The sequence below is a fragment of the Haematobia irritans genome, chromosome 4 (genome assembly GCF_050003625.1).
Source record: "Haematobia irritans isolate KBUSLIRL chromosome 4, ASM5000362v1, whole genome shotgun sequence".
NCBI lineage: Eukaryota > Metazoa > Arthropoda > Insecta > Diptera > Muscidae > Haematobia > Haematobia irritans.
This window is the reverse complement of record NC_134400.1, coordinates 186,065,994-186,087,721: the sequence shown is the minus strand read 5'-3', so window position 1 is coordinate 186,087,721 and position 21,728 is coordinate 186,065,994. Positions and strand designations below refer to the sequence as shown.

The following is a 21,728-nucleotide window of genomic DNA, read 5'->3' as shown; positions in this document are numbered from 1 at the left end:
CCGATATGGACTAATATGGTCCTAAAATCCAGAGTTTTGGCCCAATTTGGTTGAAATTTTGCACAGGGAGTACAATTAGTAGTGTAGTCTAGTGTGCTAAATTTTATTGAAATCGGTTCAGATTTAGATATAGCTCCCATATATAGCTTTCGCCCGATTTACACTCATATGACCACAGTGGCCAATCTTTTACTCCGATTTAATTGAAATTTTGCACAGGGAGTAGAATTAGCATTGTAGCTATGCGTGCCAAATTTGGTTGAAATCGGTTCAGATTTAGATATATCTCCCATATATAGCTTTCGCCCGATTTACACTCATATGACCACAGTGGCCAATCTTTTACTCCGATTTAAGTGAAATTTTGCACAGGGAGTAGAATTAGCATTGTAGCTATGCGTGCCAAATTTGGTTGAAATCGGTTCAGATTTACATATATCTCCCATATATAGCTTTCGCCCGATTTACACTCATATGACCACAGAGGCCAATTCTTAACTCCGATTTAGTTGAAGTTTTGCACAGGGAGTAGAATTAGCATTGTAGCTATGCATGTCAAATTTGGTTGAAATCAGTTCAGATTTCTTTATAGCTTCTCTATATATAAGTTTTTTCCGATTTGAGCAAAAATGGCCAAAATACCCACATTTTCCTTATAAAATCGCACTGCTAAGTCTAAAACTTGTAAAAGTGACTCAAATTTTCCTTTATTTCTAATACATATCTATCGATCGATAAATCATACAATGTGATGCAGGGTACAATATTAGACTTTCCTTGCTTGTTTTTACTGCTACTGATATAAATATTTACGTTATATTGAAGATTACGCAAACTAAATCTTAGGAAGCGTTATTTACACAATATTAAGAAGAAATTTCTTTAAAATAATTAAATTTTAATTAAAATAAAGTTTTTAATCTTTGCTGCAAAACTTTTTTATTTATTTTTTTTTAATTTAGGACACAAAGTTAGAAAGTTTGCGTCTCTCCGTTAAAGTTGCATGTCTTTGAACTAAGACAATTTTTCCTTAATGTAACAAAACACATATTTGATTTAAAGAAATTGTCCTTAAATTAACTGAAATATTGAATCTTTAGATTTATGATAAAAATGCTTCAATTACAAGCTAAGACTTATTTGGAGGATTTAGCATCTTTGGTTTGGAAGAAAGACAATATTACGATGTCCGTCCGTCTGTCTGTTGTAGTCACGCTACAGTCTTCAATAATGAATTTATCGTGCAGAAATTTTGCACAAACTCGAATTCGAAGATGAGCTATATCGGTCCAGATTTTGATATAGCTCCCATATAAAGCGACTCACCGATTATGGGTCTTGAGTATCTAGACACCGTAATTTTTATCCTATTTTATTTCTATAGAAAATTTTGTCAACATTTTATTGCTATAGGAATTTTGTCAAAATTTTATTTCTATAGGAAATTTTGTCAACATTTTATTTCTATAGAAAATTTTGTCCAAATTTTATTCCTATAGAAAATTTGTAACGAAGCACATATTTGATTTAAAGAAATTGTCCTTAAATTAACTGAAATATTGAATCTTTAGATTTATGATAAAAATGCTTCAAATACAAGCTAAGACTTATTTGGAGGATTTAGCATCTTTGGTTTGAATTTTATATTGAATTAAGGAAATATATTTTTTAAATTGAAGTATCCGTTATAAGTTGGATTTTTAAACTGGCAGTTGTTTTTACGTGATTAGCTTTATTAATATACCGCGAAAAGAGAATGAAAATTCAATAAATGAGATCTTTATCCTAATTTTAATCTTATTAATCTTAGATTTAAAGCCAGAGAGGTCTCTAAAAAATGTCGTTATTTTAAAAAAGCCGCCTCCTTGGCTAGGAATCAACACCAAAATCCTTAAGGGAAGGTCAACATGTTTAGATCCAAGTAAACTTTTTTTTTTGAGTGTGAATACTTATAAGTCTTACTGATTTATACAAAATATTTCCCCCTGGATATTTTATATGTACTCAGTTTTTGATAGTGTAATTGGTATTTGTCACCTTTCCATATCCAATTCCATTGTGCCCAAATGGGCCAGGAACATGTAATATTATATCAAAATTTAATTAGGGCTTCTATGCATGGCCTAATAATCGATAATTAACTGTTTGCTCATGATACATGATATGACATATGATATAACAAAGTTCGAGAACTATTGTAATAAGGTGAATAATATGATACTAGATATGAATCTAATATAAAAATTGAAAAAATATGTACAACAATGGAATACAAGGAATATAAAATAGGTAAGAGGAGTCAATTGTTCTAAAGTATGTGAATTCCATTCACTCCATCTGTCCGTCTGTCATATAATCTTCTATATTAAAATCATTTGTTTACACTCGGAATTTCGAATCGATTTATTATTCATATTTTTTTATATTGCCTGACAAAAGATTGTTAATATCTTTTACAACTGCTACTATGAAAATGGCTAGACTATGTCTACGTAGTCTTCGAAAAGTGAACAATGCCTGAATAAAAAATATATCTCATGAATTGTTATAAAAATTGATTTGCAATTTAACACTGAATATTAGGCTATTACTACGGTGGGTCAAAAATAGTAAGACTTGGTTCATAAATTTAAAATTCTCTAACCTCTCATTATATTCACCACCATAGAATGTTGATGCGTGTATAATAAGTTTCTTATTTATCGATTTCCGACTACATAAAGTATATGTATATATTCTTGATCAGGAAGAAAGACAATATTACGATGTCCGTCCGTCTGTCTGTTGTAGTCACGCCACAGTCTTCAATAATGAATTTATCGTGCAGAAATTTTGCAAAAACTCGTTTTCTGGCTATATCGGTCCAGATTTTGATATAGCTCTCATATAAAGCGACTCACCGATTTGGGGTCTTGAGTATCTAGACACCGCAATTTTTATCCGATTCTATAAAAATTTTGTCAAAATTTTGTTTCTATAGGAAATTTTGTAAAAATTTTATTTCTATAAAAATTTTGTCAAAATTTTATTTGTATTAGAAATTTTGTTTCTATAGAAAATTTTGTCAACATTTTATTTCTATAGAAAATTTTGTCAAAATTTTATTTCTATGGAAAATTTTGTCAAAATTTTATTTCTATAGAAAATTTTCTCAAAATTTTATTTATTTTGTCAAAATTTTATTTTTTTTTTTAAATTTTGTTTCTATAGAAAATTTGGCCAAAATTTTATTTCTATAGAACATTTTGTCAAAATTTTATTTCTATAGAAAATTTTGTCAAAATTTTATTTCTATAGAAAATTTTGTCAAAATTTTATTTCTATAGGCAATTTTGTCAAAATTGTATTTCTATAAAAATTTTGTCAAAACTTTATTTATTTTGTCAAAATTTGATTTCTGTTAAAAATTTTGTTTCTATAGAAAATTTGGTGAAAATTGTATTTCTATAGAAAAATTTGTCAACATTTTATTTCTATAGGAAATTTTGTCAAAATTTTATTTTCTATAGAAAATTTTGTCAAAATTTTATTCCTATAGAAAATTTGTGAAGTACCTCTTAGTTGGAGAGGAATAATTTGCAAAGCCTACAAAAACATCGAGAATTCTACCAATCTACCAAACAGTAAAAAATATACCATTTTGGTAGAACTCTACCAACTGTTGAAAATTTTATTTCTATAGGAAATTTTGTCAAAATTTTATTTCTATAGGAAATTTTGTCACAATTTTATTTCTATAAAAATTTTGTCAAAATTTTATTTTATTTATTTTATCAAAATTTTATTTGTATTAAAAATTTTGTTTCTATAGAAAATTTTGTCAAAATTTTGTTTCTATAGAAAATTTTTTCAAAATTTTGTTTCTATAGAAAATTTTGTCAAAATTTTATTTCTATAGAAAATTTTGTCAAAATTTTATTTCTATAGAAAATTTTGTCAAAATTTTATTTTTATAGAAAATTTTGTCAAAATTTTATTTCTATAGAAAATTTTGTCAAAATTTTGTTTCTATAGAAAATTTTGTCAAAATTTTATTTCTATAGAAAATTTTGTCAAATATTTATTTCTATAGAAAATTTTGTCAAAATTTTATTTTATTTATTTTGTCAAAATTTTATTTGTATTAAAAATTTTGTTTCTATAGAAAATTTTCTCAAAATTTTATTTCTATAGAAATTTTTCTCAAAATTTTATTTCTATAGAAAATTTTCTCAAAATTTTATTGCTATAGAAAATTTTCTCAAAATTTTATTTCTATAGAAAATTTTCTCAAAATTTTATTTCTATAGAAAATTTTCTCAAAATTTTATTTCTATAGAAAATTTTCTCAAAATTTTATTTCTATAGAAAATTTTCTCAAAATTTTATTTCTATAGAAAATTTTCTCAAAATTTTATTTCTATAGAAAATTTTCTCAAAATTTTATTTCTATAGAAATTTTTGTCAAAAAATAATTTCTTAAGAAAATTTTGTCAAAATTTTATTTCTATAGAAAATTTTGTCAAAATTTTATTTCTATGGAAAATTTTGTCAAAATTTTATTTCTATAGCGAATTTTGTCAAAATTTTATTCCTATAGAAAATTTGTGAAGTACCTCTTAGTTGGAGAGAAATAATTTGCAAAGCCTACAAAAACATCGAGAATTCTACAAATCTAGCAAACAGTAAAAAATATACAATTTTGGTAGAATAAGAATGGAGAGAATGGTGAGAGCTCGCATTGTCGTGGTGAAGAGTGATTCGTCTTCGGCGGTTGGGTTTCCTGATTTCTTTGAAACAAATGGCTGAGTAACACTTACCGGTTTTGCATTGTTCTAGTGGTATGTTCATTCAGTATTTCCAATAAAAAAACAGACGATCATTTGCTTGGAAGTGTTTCGAGCGTTCACCTTGAAACACCCTTACAATCGAGTGCTGCTTACTTTTGGACTCATAACAGTAAATCCACGGGTCATAACCTGTTTCGATATCATAGACCTATTTCGAAACACCGCGATCGTATTTTTGAAGCATTTCTTTCGACACGAGCCTTTTTTTTAAATCGTCAAAAAATCTGCAATGTAAATAATATTAAAACCAAACTATTTTTTTTGTGTAAGTATTTATTTCATATAAAGAACAGAAAATCAACAAACGTAACTTTGCATTTCAACAACAAAAGCATAATGAATTTAGTTTTGTATAAAAATAACATACAAAAGAAATTGTTATGCAATGCTATGCTATGCATTTCAAAAAATTATATAAAAATGTTTTAATATGTAGTTACTAATTCAGTAAGATTTTTATTAAAAAAAAAATAAAAAATATCTTTAATATTTATGTATGCTAATATTAAAGATCCAAAATTTGACCATAAAACTCTCCAATTAAGAGATACAATTTTTTTATAGAAATAAAATTTTAATAAAATTTCTGTAGAAGATTTTGATGAAATTTTCTATAGAAATAAAATTTTGACAAAATTTTCTACAGAAATGAAATTTGGCAAACATTTTCTATAAAATAAAATTTTGAAAAAATGTTCTTTAGCAATAAAATTTTGAAAAAAATTTCTTTAATAAAATTTTTACAAAATTTTTTTTTGACAAAATTTAGTATAGAAATAACATTTTGACAAAATTTTCTATAGAAATAAATTTTTGACAAAATTTTCTATAGAAATAAAATTTTGACAAAACTTTCTATAGAAGTAAAATTTTTACAAAATTTTCTATAGACATAAAATTTTGACAAAATTTTCTTTAGAAATAAAAATTTGACAAAAATTTCTATAGAAATAAATTTTTGACAAAAATTTCTATAGAAATAAAATTTTGACAAAACTTTCTTTAGAAATAAAATTTTCTTTAGAAATAATTTTTTGACAAAAATTTCTATAGAAATAAAATTTTGACAAATTTTCTATAGAAATAAACTTTTAACAAAATTTTCTATAGAAATAAAATTTTGACAAAATTTTCTATAGAAAAAAAGTTTTGACAAAATTTTCTATAAAAATAAAATTTTGACAAAATTTTCTATAGAAATAAATTTTTTACAAAATTTTCTATAGAAATAAAATTTTTACAAAATTTTCTATAGAAATAAAATTTTGACAAAAATTTCTATAGAAATAAAATTTTGACAAAAATTTCTATAGAAATAAAATTTGGCAAAATTTTCTATAGAAATAAAATTTGGCAAAATTTTCTATAGAAATAAAATTTGGCAAAATTTTCTATAGAAATAAAATTTTGACAAAATTTTCTATAGAAATAAATTTTTGACAAAATTTTCTATAGAAATAAAATTTTGACAAAATTTTCTATAGATATAAAATTTTGACAAAATTTTCTATAGAAATAAAATTTTGACAAAATTTTCTATAGAAATAAAATTTTGACAAAATTTTCTATAGATATAAAATGTTGACAAAATTTTCTATAGAAATAAAATTTTGACAAAATTTTCTATAGATATAAAATTTTGACAAAATTTTCTATAGATATAAAATTTTGACAAAATTTTCTATAGATATAAGATTTTGACAAAAATTTCTATAGAAATAAAATTTTGACAAAATTTTCTATAGAAATAAACTTTTAACAAAATTTTCTATAAATTCAATATCAATCAATTTTGGGTGGATTATTTTTGGAATGAGTGGCAACCATGATACTAATACTGTAGATGTAAAATTTGGCAATTTCTCTCTCTCTCTCTCTCTCTCTTATCTCTTTTACTGGCTCTAATCGTGTAAACAAACTGTTTCAAATCAACATTTTTGAACGGAGCAAATATCGTCGTTTGAGACAAAAATCAGAAAATTGGCATTTGGTATTTTTTGAGTAAAAAATCGTCAAAATGGCGATAAATCGGCAAAATTGGCAGCACTGGACACAGTATCAATGTTTCACGGACGACCTTTTCGAAATTCGCCTTCGAGTGAATTATGACCTTGCATCGATACTGGTTCTTGACGGAGATTCATCGTCAAAAATTGAATTAAGTTTATATATGTCCTATTGTTGAATTAATCGACGTTGAAGGTTGTAAAAAATAATCGAGAAAAAATGTTCACGATTTAATTCCATTTTTAGGGCGAGAAGAAACTTTTGAGTTCCTGTAAACAACACAAACAGCGCTCGTTTATCAAAACGTTCTGAGTACGAATAAATTCATAAATATCAAACTTTCAGTTGGCAGATTGCAACACTAGGATTGCCCAATCCCGAAATATAAAAGGCAACCCACGTATTTACATATGTACATTTAATAAATAAATATCCCCATTTCGCATGTGGCCTAATTTTGAATTGTGGCACTCCCAGAGTACATATTTCCTTCTGTATCCATAAATTATTTTTGTCCCAAAAACCCATTGAATGAATTGCTTGCATTGGAGATGCATCCGTAATGTATTTAAATTTAATTTAAATTTTTTTTTATTATTTATTTTAAACAAAGCTGGTTATTAGTGGCAATCATGGTGGATGGTCGACAGTCGGAGCATATGACTAATCCCAGTTATTTCCCAAATTATCAACAGATCTTTTTAGCATTTTGCTTCCATTTAATACTGGCGAATAATTGAAAATGATTAATCCATTGCAATTTTAGCATGAATCAAATAACATGTGCTTTGTTACTTTTCCATATGTTATCTTCCTATATGGAAATAAACCAGGTAGAAAATATTCTTCATTCAGATGATGAGAATGACCGCTATTCATAAGATATTTAATAAGAAATCCGCAATATAAGGATGTAAAAATGCAACCCGTTTTTTGCCAAGGGTTGAATACAAGATTTTAAGGGATGTTTAATATTATAGAACATAGTTTACCTCAGGTCGTTTCGCATGTTTCTTAAAAAGTCTACTATCAGTCTTATTTTGAATGTGGAATAGTGCGACATTATTTTTTCTGTAAAAGTGTAAGAATTTGCCGACATGATCCCCAGTTATTTTATTTAAATAACTATTTTTATGGAGAACATTTTTTTATTTGGGGAAATATCGTAAAAATCATGGTAAATTAAGGTAATATTTCAAAATATCTTTATTGCATTAACTTATACAAAAACTAATTTGGATTTTGCATGCACCGTTGCCACAGTTGGTAGAATTCTACCAAAAATCATAGATTTTTCTCTGTTTGGTAAATTGGTAGAATTCTTGATTTTTTTTTTTGTAGATTTTGCAAAACATTCCTCTCCAACTAAGAGGACTTCATAAATTTTCTAAACAAATAAAATTTTACATTTTCTATAGAAATAAAATTTTGATAAAATTTTCTAAAGAAATAAAATTTTGACTAAATTTTCTAAAGAAATAAAATTTTGACAACATTTTCTATAGAAATAAAATTTTAACAAAATTTTCTATTGGAATAAATTTTTGACAAAATTTTCTATAGAAATAAAATTTTGATAAAATTTTCTATAGAAATAAAATTTTGAAAAAAATTTCTATAGAAATAAAATTTTAATAAAACTTTCTATAGAAATAAAATTTTGACAAAATTTTCTATAGAAATAAAATTTTGACAAAATTTTCTATAGAATAAAAATGTTGACAAAATTTTCTATAGAAATAAAATTTTGCCAAAAATTTTCTAACGAAAAAAAAATTTTGAGAAAATTTTCTAAGAAATAAAATTTTGACAAAATTTTCTGTAGAATAAAATGTTGACAAAATGTTCTATAGAAATAAAATTTTGATAAAATTTTCCATAGAAATATAACTTTGACAAAATTTTCTATAGAAATAAAATTTTGAGAAAATTTTCTAAAGAAATACAATTTTGACTAAATTTTCTAAAATAAAATTTTAACAAAACTTTCTATAGAAGTAAAATTTTGACAAAATTTTCTATAGAAATAAATTTTTGAAAAAATTTTCTATAGAATAAAAATGTTGACAAAATTTTCTATAGAAATAAAAGTTTTGAGAAAATTTTCTAAAGAAATAAAACTTTGACAAAATTTTCTATAGAAATAAAAGTTTTGCGAAAATTTTCTAAAGAAATAAAATTTTGATTAAATTTTCTAAAGAAATAAAATTTTAATAAAACTTTTTATAAAATAAAATTTTGAGAAAATTTTCTATAAAAATAAAATTTTGAGAAATTTTTCTATAAAAATAAAATTTTGAGAAAATTTTCTATGGAAATAAAATTTTGACAAAATCTTCTATAGAAATAAAATTTTGACAAAATTTTCTATAGAAATATAATTTTGACAAAATTTTCTATAGAAATAAAGTTTTGACAAAATTTTTTATAGAAATAAAATTTTGATAAAATTTTCTATAGAAATAAAATTTTGACAAAAGTTTCTATAGAAATAAAATTTTGAGAAAATTTTCTAAAGAAATAAAATGTTGACTAAATTTTCTATAGAAATAAAATTTTGACAATATTTTCTACAGAAATAAAATGTTGACAAAATTTTCTATAGAAATAATATTTTGACAAAAATGTTCTAAAGAAAAAACATTTTGACAAAATGTTCTATGTTGACAAAATTTTCTATAGAAATAAAATTTTTGGCAAAATTTTCTATAGAAATAAAATTTTGGCAAAATTTTCAATAGAAATAAAATTTTGACAAAATTTTCTATAGAAATAAAATTTTGACAAAATTTTCTATAGAAATAAAATTTTGCCAAAATTTTCTATAGAAATAAAATTTTGACAAAATTTTCTATAGAAATAAAATTTTGAGAAAATTTTCTAAAGAAATAAAATGTTGACTAAATTTTCTATAGAAATAAAATTTTGGCAAAATTTTCTATAGAAATAAAATTTTGACAAAATTTTCTATAGAAATAAAATTTTGACAAAATTTTCTATAGAAATAAAATTTTGAGAAAATTTTCTAAAGAAATAAAATGTTGACTAAATTTTCTAAAGAAATAAAATTTTAATAAAACTTTCTATAGAAATAAAATTTTGACAAAATTTTCTATAGAAATAAAATTTTGACAAAATTTTCTATAGAAATAAAATTTTGACAATATTTTCTACAGAAATAAAATGTTGACAAAATTTTCTATAGAAATAATATTTTGACAAAAATGTTCTAAAGAAAAAACATTTTTACAAAATTTTCTATAGAAATAAAATTTTGACCAAATTTTCTATAGAAATAAAATTTTGACAAAATTTTCTATAGAAATAAAATTTTGACAAAATTTTCTATAAATTCAATTTTTTGGTAAATTTTCTCCAAATTTTTGTAGATAATTTTTGGCCCCAGTGGCAACCGTGATTGCATGCGTCCGATGACAATATGACCACAGATAAAAATGTAGTTTGAAGCGTGAGTTTTAAACAACAACCAAATATAGAATTAAATCAAATGAAATCGTTGTTGTTTTAGGCACAAATTAAAAATTAAGTTCACTGACATATTCACGACTTGAAAAACGTTATACATACTTTGAAAGATTTCAATTATGGGAATATTATTTAATTTATTTAAAATTAGCACAGCGAAATTGGTTATTCGCACTTATCTATCATTTAGCATGCATTTTATTTGGCCGTTATCTGAGATATTTGCAAAAATTCTCATAGCATATATGTAAAACAGACAAAAGTTGAAACATGCTTTGCATTTCAAATCATGTAATTTTCCCCAAGTCAGAAGTATAAGAATATCTTGGATACGTACCTTAGTTAATATCGATAGATGTATGAGAATACATGGGGATCGGCTATAAAGAGGTTCCTCTTCGCAGACAGAAAATAGTATTTTTATATGTTTCGGTGTATAAAAATGTGTGTTTGGCCTGATTTTTTTTTTTCAAAACATTTTTTATAAGTGTTGGGGACGTATATAGTAGCTGATATGTAGTGGCTTTGATAAAAGTATCAAACTTCTCTTGGTTAGGGTTAATACGACCCAATAATTGTTGCATTACTGATAAGATCTGTTCTACTAATTTTTACTAATTTAAATTTTATTGTGTGATTCCTCTATGTATTGCTAGTTTAAAAAGGTGGCGTCTTTGGTTCAGAATCAATATCAAAATCTTTGGATCAAGGTGAACTTTTTTTTGAGTGTTGGCTTTGGACTATGAAACAAATATAAATTGAATTGCAAATATTCGTTTTTTTAATGTATGTGAGCTTTTTACACCTTTTTCACAGTGTTTTTGTTCATAATTAGCTTGTGAAATTTTTTTACAATTTGCATGATAATTATAATTATTTCCCACCGTTCAAAATGCATTCGATTGTCACAAAAACTGGTTTCCAAGCGTTTAATCTCAATTAATTGAAACTTTGTTAATTGTGTAATTTATTGTTAACCGTTTCAGATGTTGCCAGCGGTAGTGATACGCTTACTATGCAAACCTAATTAATTTTGTTGCGTTTCGTTGGGGGTGTGTCAGTGTAGTTTATTGTTTTTACATGAATATTTCGATTTTTATACCCACCACCAAAGAATGGTGACGGGAGTATAATAAGTTTGTCATTCCGTTTGTAACACATCGAAATATCGATTTCCGACTATATATAAAGTATATATATTCTTGATCAGGGAGAAATTCTGAGACGATATAACCATGTCCGTCTGTCTGTTGTAATCACGCTACAGTCTTCAATATACTCAAAAAAAAAAAGTGAACTCTCTATTTCACTAAAGCCAATTTAACTTTATTTTAGTGCATGGAATTATTATATTTGGAGAAAGTTTCCTCTACTCTACTAAAGGGTTATACGTTCAAAATTTGGTCAATATAAACTTGACGTATTTCTTTCAATTTTGCATTTAAAAAACATGAACACCCCTTATTTTGAAGGTGTGTGAATGTTCCTCGGGCATCGCGAATATCCGAGCTACTCGCACGCAAAGCTGGCAAAATCGCTAAAAGTTGTCAAATCAACCGTTACAAATGTAATTAAAGTGTTTGGGGAACGTTTGTCGACAGCCAGGAAGTCTGGATCGGGGGGAAATCGAAAACCGGAAGCCGCTGAGACGACAAAGAGAGTTGCCGGTAGTTTCAAGCGAAACCCTAACCTCTCTCTCCGAGATGCCGCAAACCGTGCATCGAGCCAAAAAACCAGCCGGACTATCGACTTACAAGAAGGTAGTGACTCCAAATCGCGATGATAAACCAAATACGACGGCCAAAGCGCGATCCCGGATGCTGTACACGACGATGCTGACGAAGTTTGACTGCGTGGTAATGGACGACGAAACCTACGTCAAAGCCGACTACAAGCAGCTTACGGGGCATGAGTTTTATACGGCAAAAGGAAGGGGAAAGGTAGCAGATATTTTCAAGCACATAAAACTGTCAAAGTTCGCAAAGAAATATCTGGTTTGGCAAGCCATCTTGAAAAGCAGCATTTTCATAGCTTCCGGGACTGTCAACCAAGAAATTTACGTGAAAGAGTGTTTGAATAAACGTCTGCTGCCTTTCCTGAAGAAACACGGTTGTTCCGTACTGTTTTGGCCGGATTTGGCATCTTGCCATTACGGTAAAAAGGCCATGGAGTGGTACGCCGCCAACAACGTGCAGGTGGTTCCCAAGGACAAGAACCCTCCCAACACGCCAGAGCTCCGCCCAATTTAGAAATACTGGGCTATTGTCAAGCGGAACCTAAAGAAGACCAAAAAAAAAACTGCTAAGGACGAGTAGCAGTTCAAGGCAAACTGGCTTTCTGCGGCGAAGAAGGTGGACAAGGTGGCTGTACAAAATCTGATGGCAGGTGTCAAGCGTGAGGCCCGGCAATTCCGATTTGGAAAAGCGAAAGCCTAACTGAATATTTTTCCTGAATTTTATACTAATTGAACTTGAAAAAGAAATTTAATTTGATTTTTTAAATAAACGATTTCACCGAAAACGCGTGTATTCTCTTGACCAAATTTTGACCGTATCACCCTTTAATTTTCTGTGTACGTTAGTTAAATTAACTAAAACCGATGGAAAAATATTCTTAAATGAAGCATAAAATAGTTCAGAATTTCTTTAATTTTTTAAATTTTACCAAAAATACGTCCATCATGAACCTCGTATGTCACTAAAGTTATTCTTGCAATTTTGAACTCCAAGGTTTTCCTTCAAACTACAAAATTTTCTTTAACAAGTGAAGAAACTTAGTTATGTCTAATAAATTTTCTTGAATTTATCGAAAAATATTTACGTATTTTTATGACATCGGCGTGATGCCAACGTTTGTAATACTGTTTAGTTAAAATTTTCTACAAATATTCAAAATTTTCTAAAATTAACCGAAAATTTTCTTCCTGGTGAGTTTACTGCTTTTTCAGTGTAATGAAACAATCGTGCTGAATTTTTGCACAAACTCGTTTTATGTCTGCAGGCGGGCAGGTCAAGTTCGAAGATGGACTATATCGGTCCAGGTTTTGATATAGTCCCCCCCGATTTGGGGTCTTGGCGTAATAGAAACCGTAATCTTTATCCAATTTACCTAATGTTTGAAATCTTGAGGTATTTTAGGACCATAAAGAGGTGTGCCAAAAAATGGTGCGTATCGGTCCATGTTTTGGTATAGCCTCCATATAAACCGATCTCCAGATTTTACTTCTTGGTCTTCTAAAAACCATAGTTTTCATCTAATTTGCCTGAAATTAGAAATCTAGAGGTATTTTATGACCATAAAGAGGTGTGCCAAAAACGGTGAGTATCGGTCCATGTTTTGGTATAGCCCCCATATAAACCGATCTCCAGATTTTACTTCTTGGGCTTATAGAAACCGTAATTTTTATCCAATTTTGAAATCTGGAGGTATTGTAGGACCACAAATACGTGTGCCGAAAATGGTGAGTATCGGTCAATGTTTTAGTATAGCTCCCATATAGACCGATATCCCGATTTTACTTTTTGGGCTTGTAGAAACCGTAGTTGTTGTTCAATTTGCCTGAAATTGAAAATCTGCTGGTTTTTAGGACTATGTGTGTGTAAGAAATGATTTTATTGTTTGGGATTCTAGAAACCGTAGTTTTTACCCAATTTGCTTGAAATTCTAAAACTAGAAGTATTTTAGGACCATTAAAAGGTGTGCATAAAACGGTGAATATCGGTCCATATTTTAGTATAGCCCCCATAAGACCGATCTCCCTATTTAACTTCTTGGGTTTCTAGAAATCATAGTTTTTATCCGATTTGCCTAAAATTGTAAATATATTGGTTACAGGTTGGCTGATAAGTCCCCGGTCTAACAAAGAAAAACACATTTGTTTGTCAAAATCCGTTTTTATTATTCAACATAGTTCCATTCAAGAGCGATACAACGATTATAACGACCTTCCCATTTTTTTTATACCATTTTGGTAATACTCCTTCGGTTTTTCCTCAAAATAGGCCTCAATTTTGGCGATCACCTCTTCATTGCAGCCAAATTTTTTTCCTGCGAGCATCCTTTTGAGGTCTGAGAACAAGAAAAAGTCGATGTGGGCCAGATCTGGAGAATACGGTGGGTGGGGAAGCAATTCGAAACCCAATTCATGATTTTTTGCCATCGTTCTCAATGACTTGTGGCACGGTGCGTTGTCTTGGTGGAACAACACTTTTCTTCTTCCTATGGGGCCCTTTTGCCGCGATGTCGACCTTCAAACGCTCCAATAACGCCATATAATAGTCACAGTTGATGGTATTTCCCTTCTCAAGATAATCGATAAAAATTATTCCATGCGCATTCCAAAAAACAGAGGCCATTACATTGCCAGCGGACTTTTGAGTCTTTCCACGCTTCGGAGACGGTTCACCGGTCGCTGTCCACTCAGCCGACTGTCGATTGGACTCAGGAGTGTAGTGATGGAGCCATGTTTCATCCATTGTCACATATCGACGGAAAAACCTGGGTGTATTACGAGTTAACAGCTGCAAACACCGTTCAGAATCATCAACACGTTGTTGTTTTTGGTCAAATGTGAGCTCGCGCGGCATCCATTTTGCACAGAGCTTCCGCATATCCAAATATTGATGAATGATATGACCAACACATTGCTTTGATATCTTTAAGCCCTCTGCTATCTCGATCAACTTCATTTTACGGTCATTCAAAATCATTTTGTGGATTTGTTTGATGTTTTCGTCGGTAACCACCTCTTTCGGGCGTCCACTGCGTTCACCGTCCTCCGTGCTCATTTCATCACGCTTGAATTTTGCATACCAATCAATTATTGTTGATTTCCCTGGGGCATAGTCCGGAAACTCATTATCAAGCCAAGTTTTTGGCTTCCACCGTATTTTTTCCTTTCAGAAAACAGTATTTTATCAAAACACGAAATTCCTTTTTTTCCATTTTTTTCACAATAACAAAAGTTGCTTCACAAACTAATTGACTTACAGACGTCAAATTTTGACACGTTGGTACTATATAAAAATAATATGCATTTAATACTAGCGACGCCATCTATGTGTCAGACCGGGGACTTATCTGTCAACCTGTTACAGATAATAGATTTCAAATCAAGGCATTATTTCATCATTTTCTTGCACACTTCCAAGAGATGTTTATGATTCCTCTAAAACTCAAACAAAAAATGGTTCTTATAAATTCAGGATCTGATCTAGTCTTCATAGGTAAAATCTTTAAATTTATCTTCGGGAAGTGTACTGGTTGAACTGCTCTGCTTGGGTGAATGTCAGTCATCGAACCCCCCTGAAATTTGAAAGAAAACTTAATATTTGATTCATGGTGGTGGGTATTTAAAATTCGGCCCGGCCGAGCTTACTGCTCTATATACTTGTTTAAAATTCAGATAGTGAAAGTATTTGGGTAAATGGGAAACAATAGCAGAAACAAAAATAAAAATAACTTGTTGTCTTACAGTCTATAGAATTATAAGCATAAAAAACAACGTTGTTAAAAAAAAAAACAGAAACAGAAAATGCAATTTTCCAATTTTTAATTGGAAATATTTTGGTGATATTTTTTTCTGTGTATTGGTCTTTGAAACTTACTTCCTTCCAAAAAAGTCAAGAAAATGATACACAGAAAATAATATGACCAAATTTTTCAATTTAAAAATTAAATTGATTTAACTAATTAAATAACTAATTAATAAATTAAAATGAAAACCATCATATTTTTTTTTTTAATTGGATAAATTATTGACGTTGGTATTTGACTAAAGAAATTTCAATTAAAACTTCATTGGATCAATTAATTTTTTTTTTCGTATTGTAGAATCAATTCCTGAAGATAATTAAAAATATGTTGGATTAGATTTTTACTTTATCAATATCTATAATTAATTTTTTGTTTGGTGAAAAAAATTATTATCACACTATTATTTTTAATGCAATTAAAAAGTTTATTTAAAAAAAATCTATGCAAAAGAATAAGAAATATAGAGAATTATAACCAGTTTGTACTAGACACAAATAAAGAACATTGCCAATAGGAGAAGATTTCGAAAATGATATCGAAATAAAAATCACTTGATCGTCCAAGTACCTTAGGCAATTGGCTGATATAAATATTTATAGATAAACTACACTGTCTATATACACTTGAATAATATTGGTATTGGTATCGCGGTTGCCATATAATAAAATTTTGACAAAATTTTCTATAGAAATAAAATTTTGACAAAATTTTCTATAGAAATAAAAATTTGACAAAATTTTCTATAGAAATAAAATTTTGACAAATTTTTCTTTAGAAATAAAATTTTGACAAAATTATCTATAGAAATAAAATTTTGACAAAATTTTATATAGAAATAAAATTTTTACAAAAAATTCTATAGAAATACAATGTTGACAAAATTTTCTATAGAAATTAAAATTTGCCAAAACTTTCTATAGAAATAAAATTTTGACAAAATTTTCTATAAAAATAAAATTTTGACAAAATTTTCTATAGAAATAAAATTTTGCCAAAATTTTCTATAGAAATAAAATTTTGACAAAGTTTTCTATAGAAATAAAATTTTGAGAAAATTTTCTATAGAAATAAAATTTTGACTAAGTTTTCTATAGAAATAAAATGTTGACAAAATTTTCTATAAAAATAAAATTTTGACTAAGTTTTCTATAGAAATAAAATTTTTAAAACATTTTCTATAGAAATAAAATTTTGACAAAATTTTCTATAGAAATAAAATTTTGAGAAAATTTTCTATAGAAATAAAATTTTGATAAAATTTTCTATAGAAATAACATTTTGAGAAAATTTTCTATAGAAATAACATTTTGAGAAAATTTTCTATAGAAATAAAATTTTGAGAAAATTTTCTATAGAAATAAAATTTTGACAAAATTTTCTATAGAAATAACATTTTTACAACATTTTCTATAGAAATAAAATTTTTACAAAATTTTCTATAGAAATAGAATTTTTACAAAATTTTCTATAGAAATAAAATTTTAACAAAATTTTCTATAGAAATATAATTTTCTATAGAAATAAAATTTTGACAAAGTTTTCTATAGAAATAAAATTTTGACAAAATTTTCTATAGAAATAAAATTTTGAGAAAATTTTCTATAGAAATAAAATTTTGAGAAAATTTTCTATAGAAATAAAATTTTGACTAAGTTTTCTATAGAAATAAAATGTTGACAAAATATTCTATAGAATAAAAATGTTGACAAAATTATCTATAGAAATAAAATGTTGACAAAATTTTCTATAGAAATAAAATTTTGACAAAATTATCTATAGAAATAAAATGTTGACCAAATTTTCCATAGAAATAAAATTTTGACAAAATTATCTATAGAAATAAAATTTTGACAAAATTTTCTATAGAAATAAAATTTTGACAAAATTTTCTATAGAAATAAAATTTTGACAAAATTTTCTATAGAAATAAAATTTTGACAAAGTTTTCTATATAAATAAAATTTTGACAAAATTTTCTATAGAAATAAAATTTTTACAAATTTTTCTTTAGAAATAAAATTTTGACAAAATTATCTATAGAAATAAAATTTTGACAAAATTATCTATAGAAATAAAATTTTGACAAAATTTTATATAGAAATAAAATTTTTATAAAAAATTCTATAGAAATACAATGTTGACAAAATTTTCTATAGAAATTAAAATTTGCCAAAACTTTCTATAGAAATAAAATTTTGACAAAATTTTCTATAAAAATAAAATTTTGACAAAATTTTCTATAGAAATAAAATTTTGCCAAAATTTTCTATAGAAATACAATTTTGACAAAATTTTCTGTAGAAATAAAATTTTGAGAAAATTTTTTATAGAAATAAAATTTTGACAAAATTTTCTATAAAAATAAAATTTTGACAAAAATTTTCTATAGAAATAAAATTTTGCCAAAATTTTCTATAGAAATAAAATTTTGACAAAGTTTTCTATAGAAATAAAATTTTGAGAAAATTTTCTATAGAAATAAAATTTTGACTAAGTTTTCTATAGAAATAAAATGTTGACAAAATTTTCTATAGAATAAAAATGTTGACAAAATTATCTATAGAAATAAAATTTTGACAAAATTTTCTATAGAAATAAAATTTTGACTAAGTTTTCTATAGAAATAAAATTTTTACAACATTTTCTATAGAAATAAAATTTTGACAAAATTTTCTATAGAAATAAAATTTTGACAAAATTTTCTATAGAAATAAAATTTTGACAAAATTTTCTATAGAAATAAAATTTTGACAAAATTTTCTATAGAAATAAAATTTTGACAATATTTTCTATAGAAATAAAATTTTGACAAAAATTGTCTATAGAAATAAAATTTTGACAAAATTTTCTATAGAAATAAAATTTTGACAAAATTTTCTATAGAAATAAAATTTTGACAAAATTTTCTATAGAAATAAAATTTTGAGAAAATTTTCTATAGAAATAAAATTTTGAGAAAATTTTCTATAGAAATAAAATTTTGAGAACATTTTCTATAGAAATAAAATTTTGAGAAAATTTTTTATAGAAATAAAACTTTGAGAAAATTTTCTATAGAAATAAAATTTTGACAAAATTAGCTATAGAAATAAAATTTTGACAAAATTATCTATAGAAATAAAATTTTGACAAAATTTTTTATAGAAATAAAAATTTGACAAAATTTTCTATAGAAATATGTCTCTAGCTCTCATGTCACTGTGTTATGTTGATGTCTTTCATTATCTATCTCCTTCGTCATTTTTCTCTCTCGCTCTATTTGATATAAACATATATATGTTTAGACATGATATATGTTTATATCAAATATATAAATTAAAATAGGTTTGCATTCAGAGACATTATATTTTATTGTATACATTGAAACTTTTTTTTTGCCCTGTATGTATACACATATATTCTTTATTTTTATATTATTTTGTTTAGATATTGATTTCTATAAATAATGTATTAAAGTAAATTGGATTATAATCATATTTGTTTTAAAAATGATTATTCCTGATTTCCAATATCGTTTCATAGAAAACAGTTAATGGTTAAATAGAGTGGTTGGCACGTATTTGTAGATATTGATAAAACTTTTTTTTTGTTTTTAATTGGTTCTCAATAAGTAGCAGCAGATAATAGTGATCATGAATCAATTTGATTATGAATGTTTTTGTATTAGATAATAGAGGCGCAAGCCAATGACACCCTAACAGAAGTAAGGAAGAATCATGATTGTCGTGATCATATCAAGAGAATAAACTAAGATGATTGATTCGGTAAACAAAAATCTGAAATTCTGAAAAATAAATCATTTCGTCGTTAAAAATTACAAAAAAAAAAAAATGATCACAATACAATAAGGGGAATTTTTGATTCAAAACTGACCTAACGAAAAACGATAGGAAATCCAAAACTCAAAATAAAGACATTTTAGGGAACTATCTAATTTTAAATATAAGCTTTAAAAATTATAAGTCTAATCTCAAACGACATTTTTCACCATTTCCATTCTCTCTCTTTTTGCCGTTTCATTGCAGTTACCTTGCTGGGCGTTTTAAAATCATTACAAATGCCGAAACTAAAGGATTGGGCACATTTGTGGGCACGTTTGCTTTACCCTCCTTGATATTCCTTTCGCTGGTTGAGCTTAATTGGAATAAAGTGAATTGGACATTTCTATTAGCAATGCTCATATCGAAGGCGATAGTATTTTTTGTGGTGCTGCTCATATCGTTAATTGTGGCAAGACCTTTGAATTATGCCAGAGCCGGTTTGTTTGGTATATTCTGTACTCAAAGTAATGATTTTGCAATCGGTTATCCCATAGGTGAGTAATCTAAAAATATAAATAAAAACAATATACGAATTATATGAATTATGAATATATTTTTATAAAATATATAAACGGTGGTTGTTTTTTTTTTAAGAGCTATAGGAAATTTTTTCAAAAAGAAAACACATGAAATTCAGAATTTTTTTTATTTGAATCGACCCTGATACATCGGGCTGCCACCTAACTAACCTAACCTAACCTAACCTAAGGACCCTATAAATTAATATTTGAAGATTATTTCATGCAAATGTTAACCGCGACTGCTTCTCAAATGGTCCGTCCGCATAGTCCAATTTTGATATACTCTTGGAAATCATAATCGGACACCTACATCTGAGGGCATATAAAGGGTGATACGGTCAAAACTTGGTCAAGGGAAAACGCGTGTAAATCGGTGAAATCGTTTATTTAAAAAATCAAATTAAATTTCTTTTTCAAGTTCAATTAGTATAAAATTCAGGAAAAATATTCAGTTAGGCTTTCGCTTTTCCAAATCCGAATAGCCGGGCCTCACGCTTGACACCTGCCATCAGATTTTGTACAGCCACCTTGTCCACCTTCTTCGCCGCAGAAAGCCAGTTTGCCTTGAACTGCTGCTCGTCCTTAGCAGTTTTTTTTTTGGTCTTCTTTAGGTTCCGCTTGACAATAGCCCAGTATTTCTCAATTGGGCGGAGCTCTGGCGTGTTGGGAGGGTTCTTGTCCTTGGGAACCACCTGCACGTTGTTGGCGGCGTACCACTCCATGGCCTTTTTACCGTAATGGCAATATGCCAAATCCGGCCAAAACAGTACGGAACAACCGTGATTCTTCAGGAAAGGCAGCAGACGTTTATTCAAACACTCTTTCACGTAAATTTCTTGGTTGACAGTCCCGGAAGCTATGAAAATGCTGCTTTTCAAGCCAAAGGTACAGATGGCTTGCCAAACCAGATATTTCTTTGCGAACTTTGACAGTTTTATGTGCTTGAAAATATCTGCTACCTTTCCCCTTCCTTTTGCCGTATAAAACTTCTGTCCCGCAAGCTGCTTGTAGTCGGCTTTGACGTAGGTTTCCTCGTCCATTACCACGCAGTCAAACTTCGTCAGCATCGTCGTGTGCAGCCTCCGGGATCGCGCTTTGGCCGTCGTATTTTGTTTATCATTGCGATTTGGAGTCACTACCTTCTTGTAAGTCGATAGTCCGGCTCGTTTTTTGGCTCGATGCACGGTTGTAGACGATACACCCAGCTTATTTGCGGCATCTCGGAGAGAGAGGTTAAGGTTTCGCTTGATTAACGGTAACGGTTGATTTGGCAACTTTTAGCGATTTTGCCAGCTTTGCGTGCGAGTAGCTCGGATTTTCGCGATGCGCGAGCAAAATTTTGATACGCTGCTCTTCTTGCTTGGACGGCATTTTGACAACTGAAGAGTGAATTCCAAAATCAAAATAGGACCAACATTCTACACACACACACCTTCAAAATTTTACAAGATATTCCGCAGTCGTATTCCGACTTTTATCGTTAATTCTTTTGTGTTTTGCCGCTCTGTGCGAGCTAACCAACTAGTAAT

General features: G+C 27.5%; 1 protein-coding gene across 1 annotated transcript in view; it reads left to right on the top strand.

Moving 5' to 3' along the window:
- anchor (integral membrane protein GPR155 homolog anchor) overlaps positions 1-21,728 on the top strand; it is a 78,917-nt gene that overhangs the window by 24,110 nt on the left and 33,079 nt on the right. Inside the window, exon 2 of the mRNA XM_075304133.1 lies at positions 19,883-20,172. Within this exon, the coding sequence (XP_075160248.1) occupies positions 19,883-20,172 (290 nt within the window). The remainder of the gene's footprint in view (positions 1-19,882; positions 20,173-21,728) is intronic.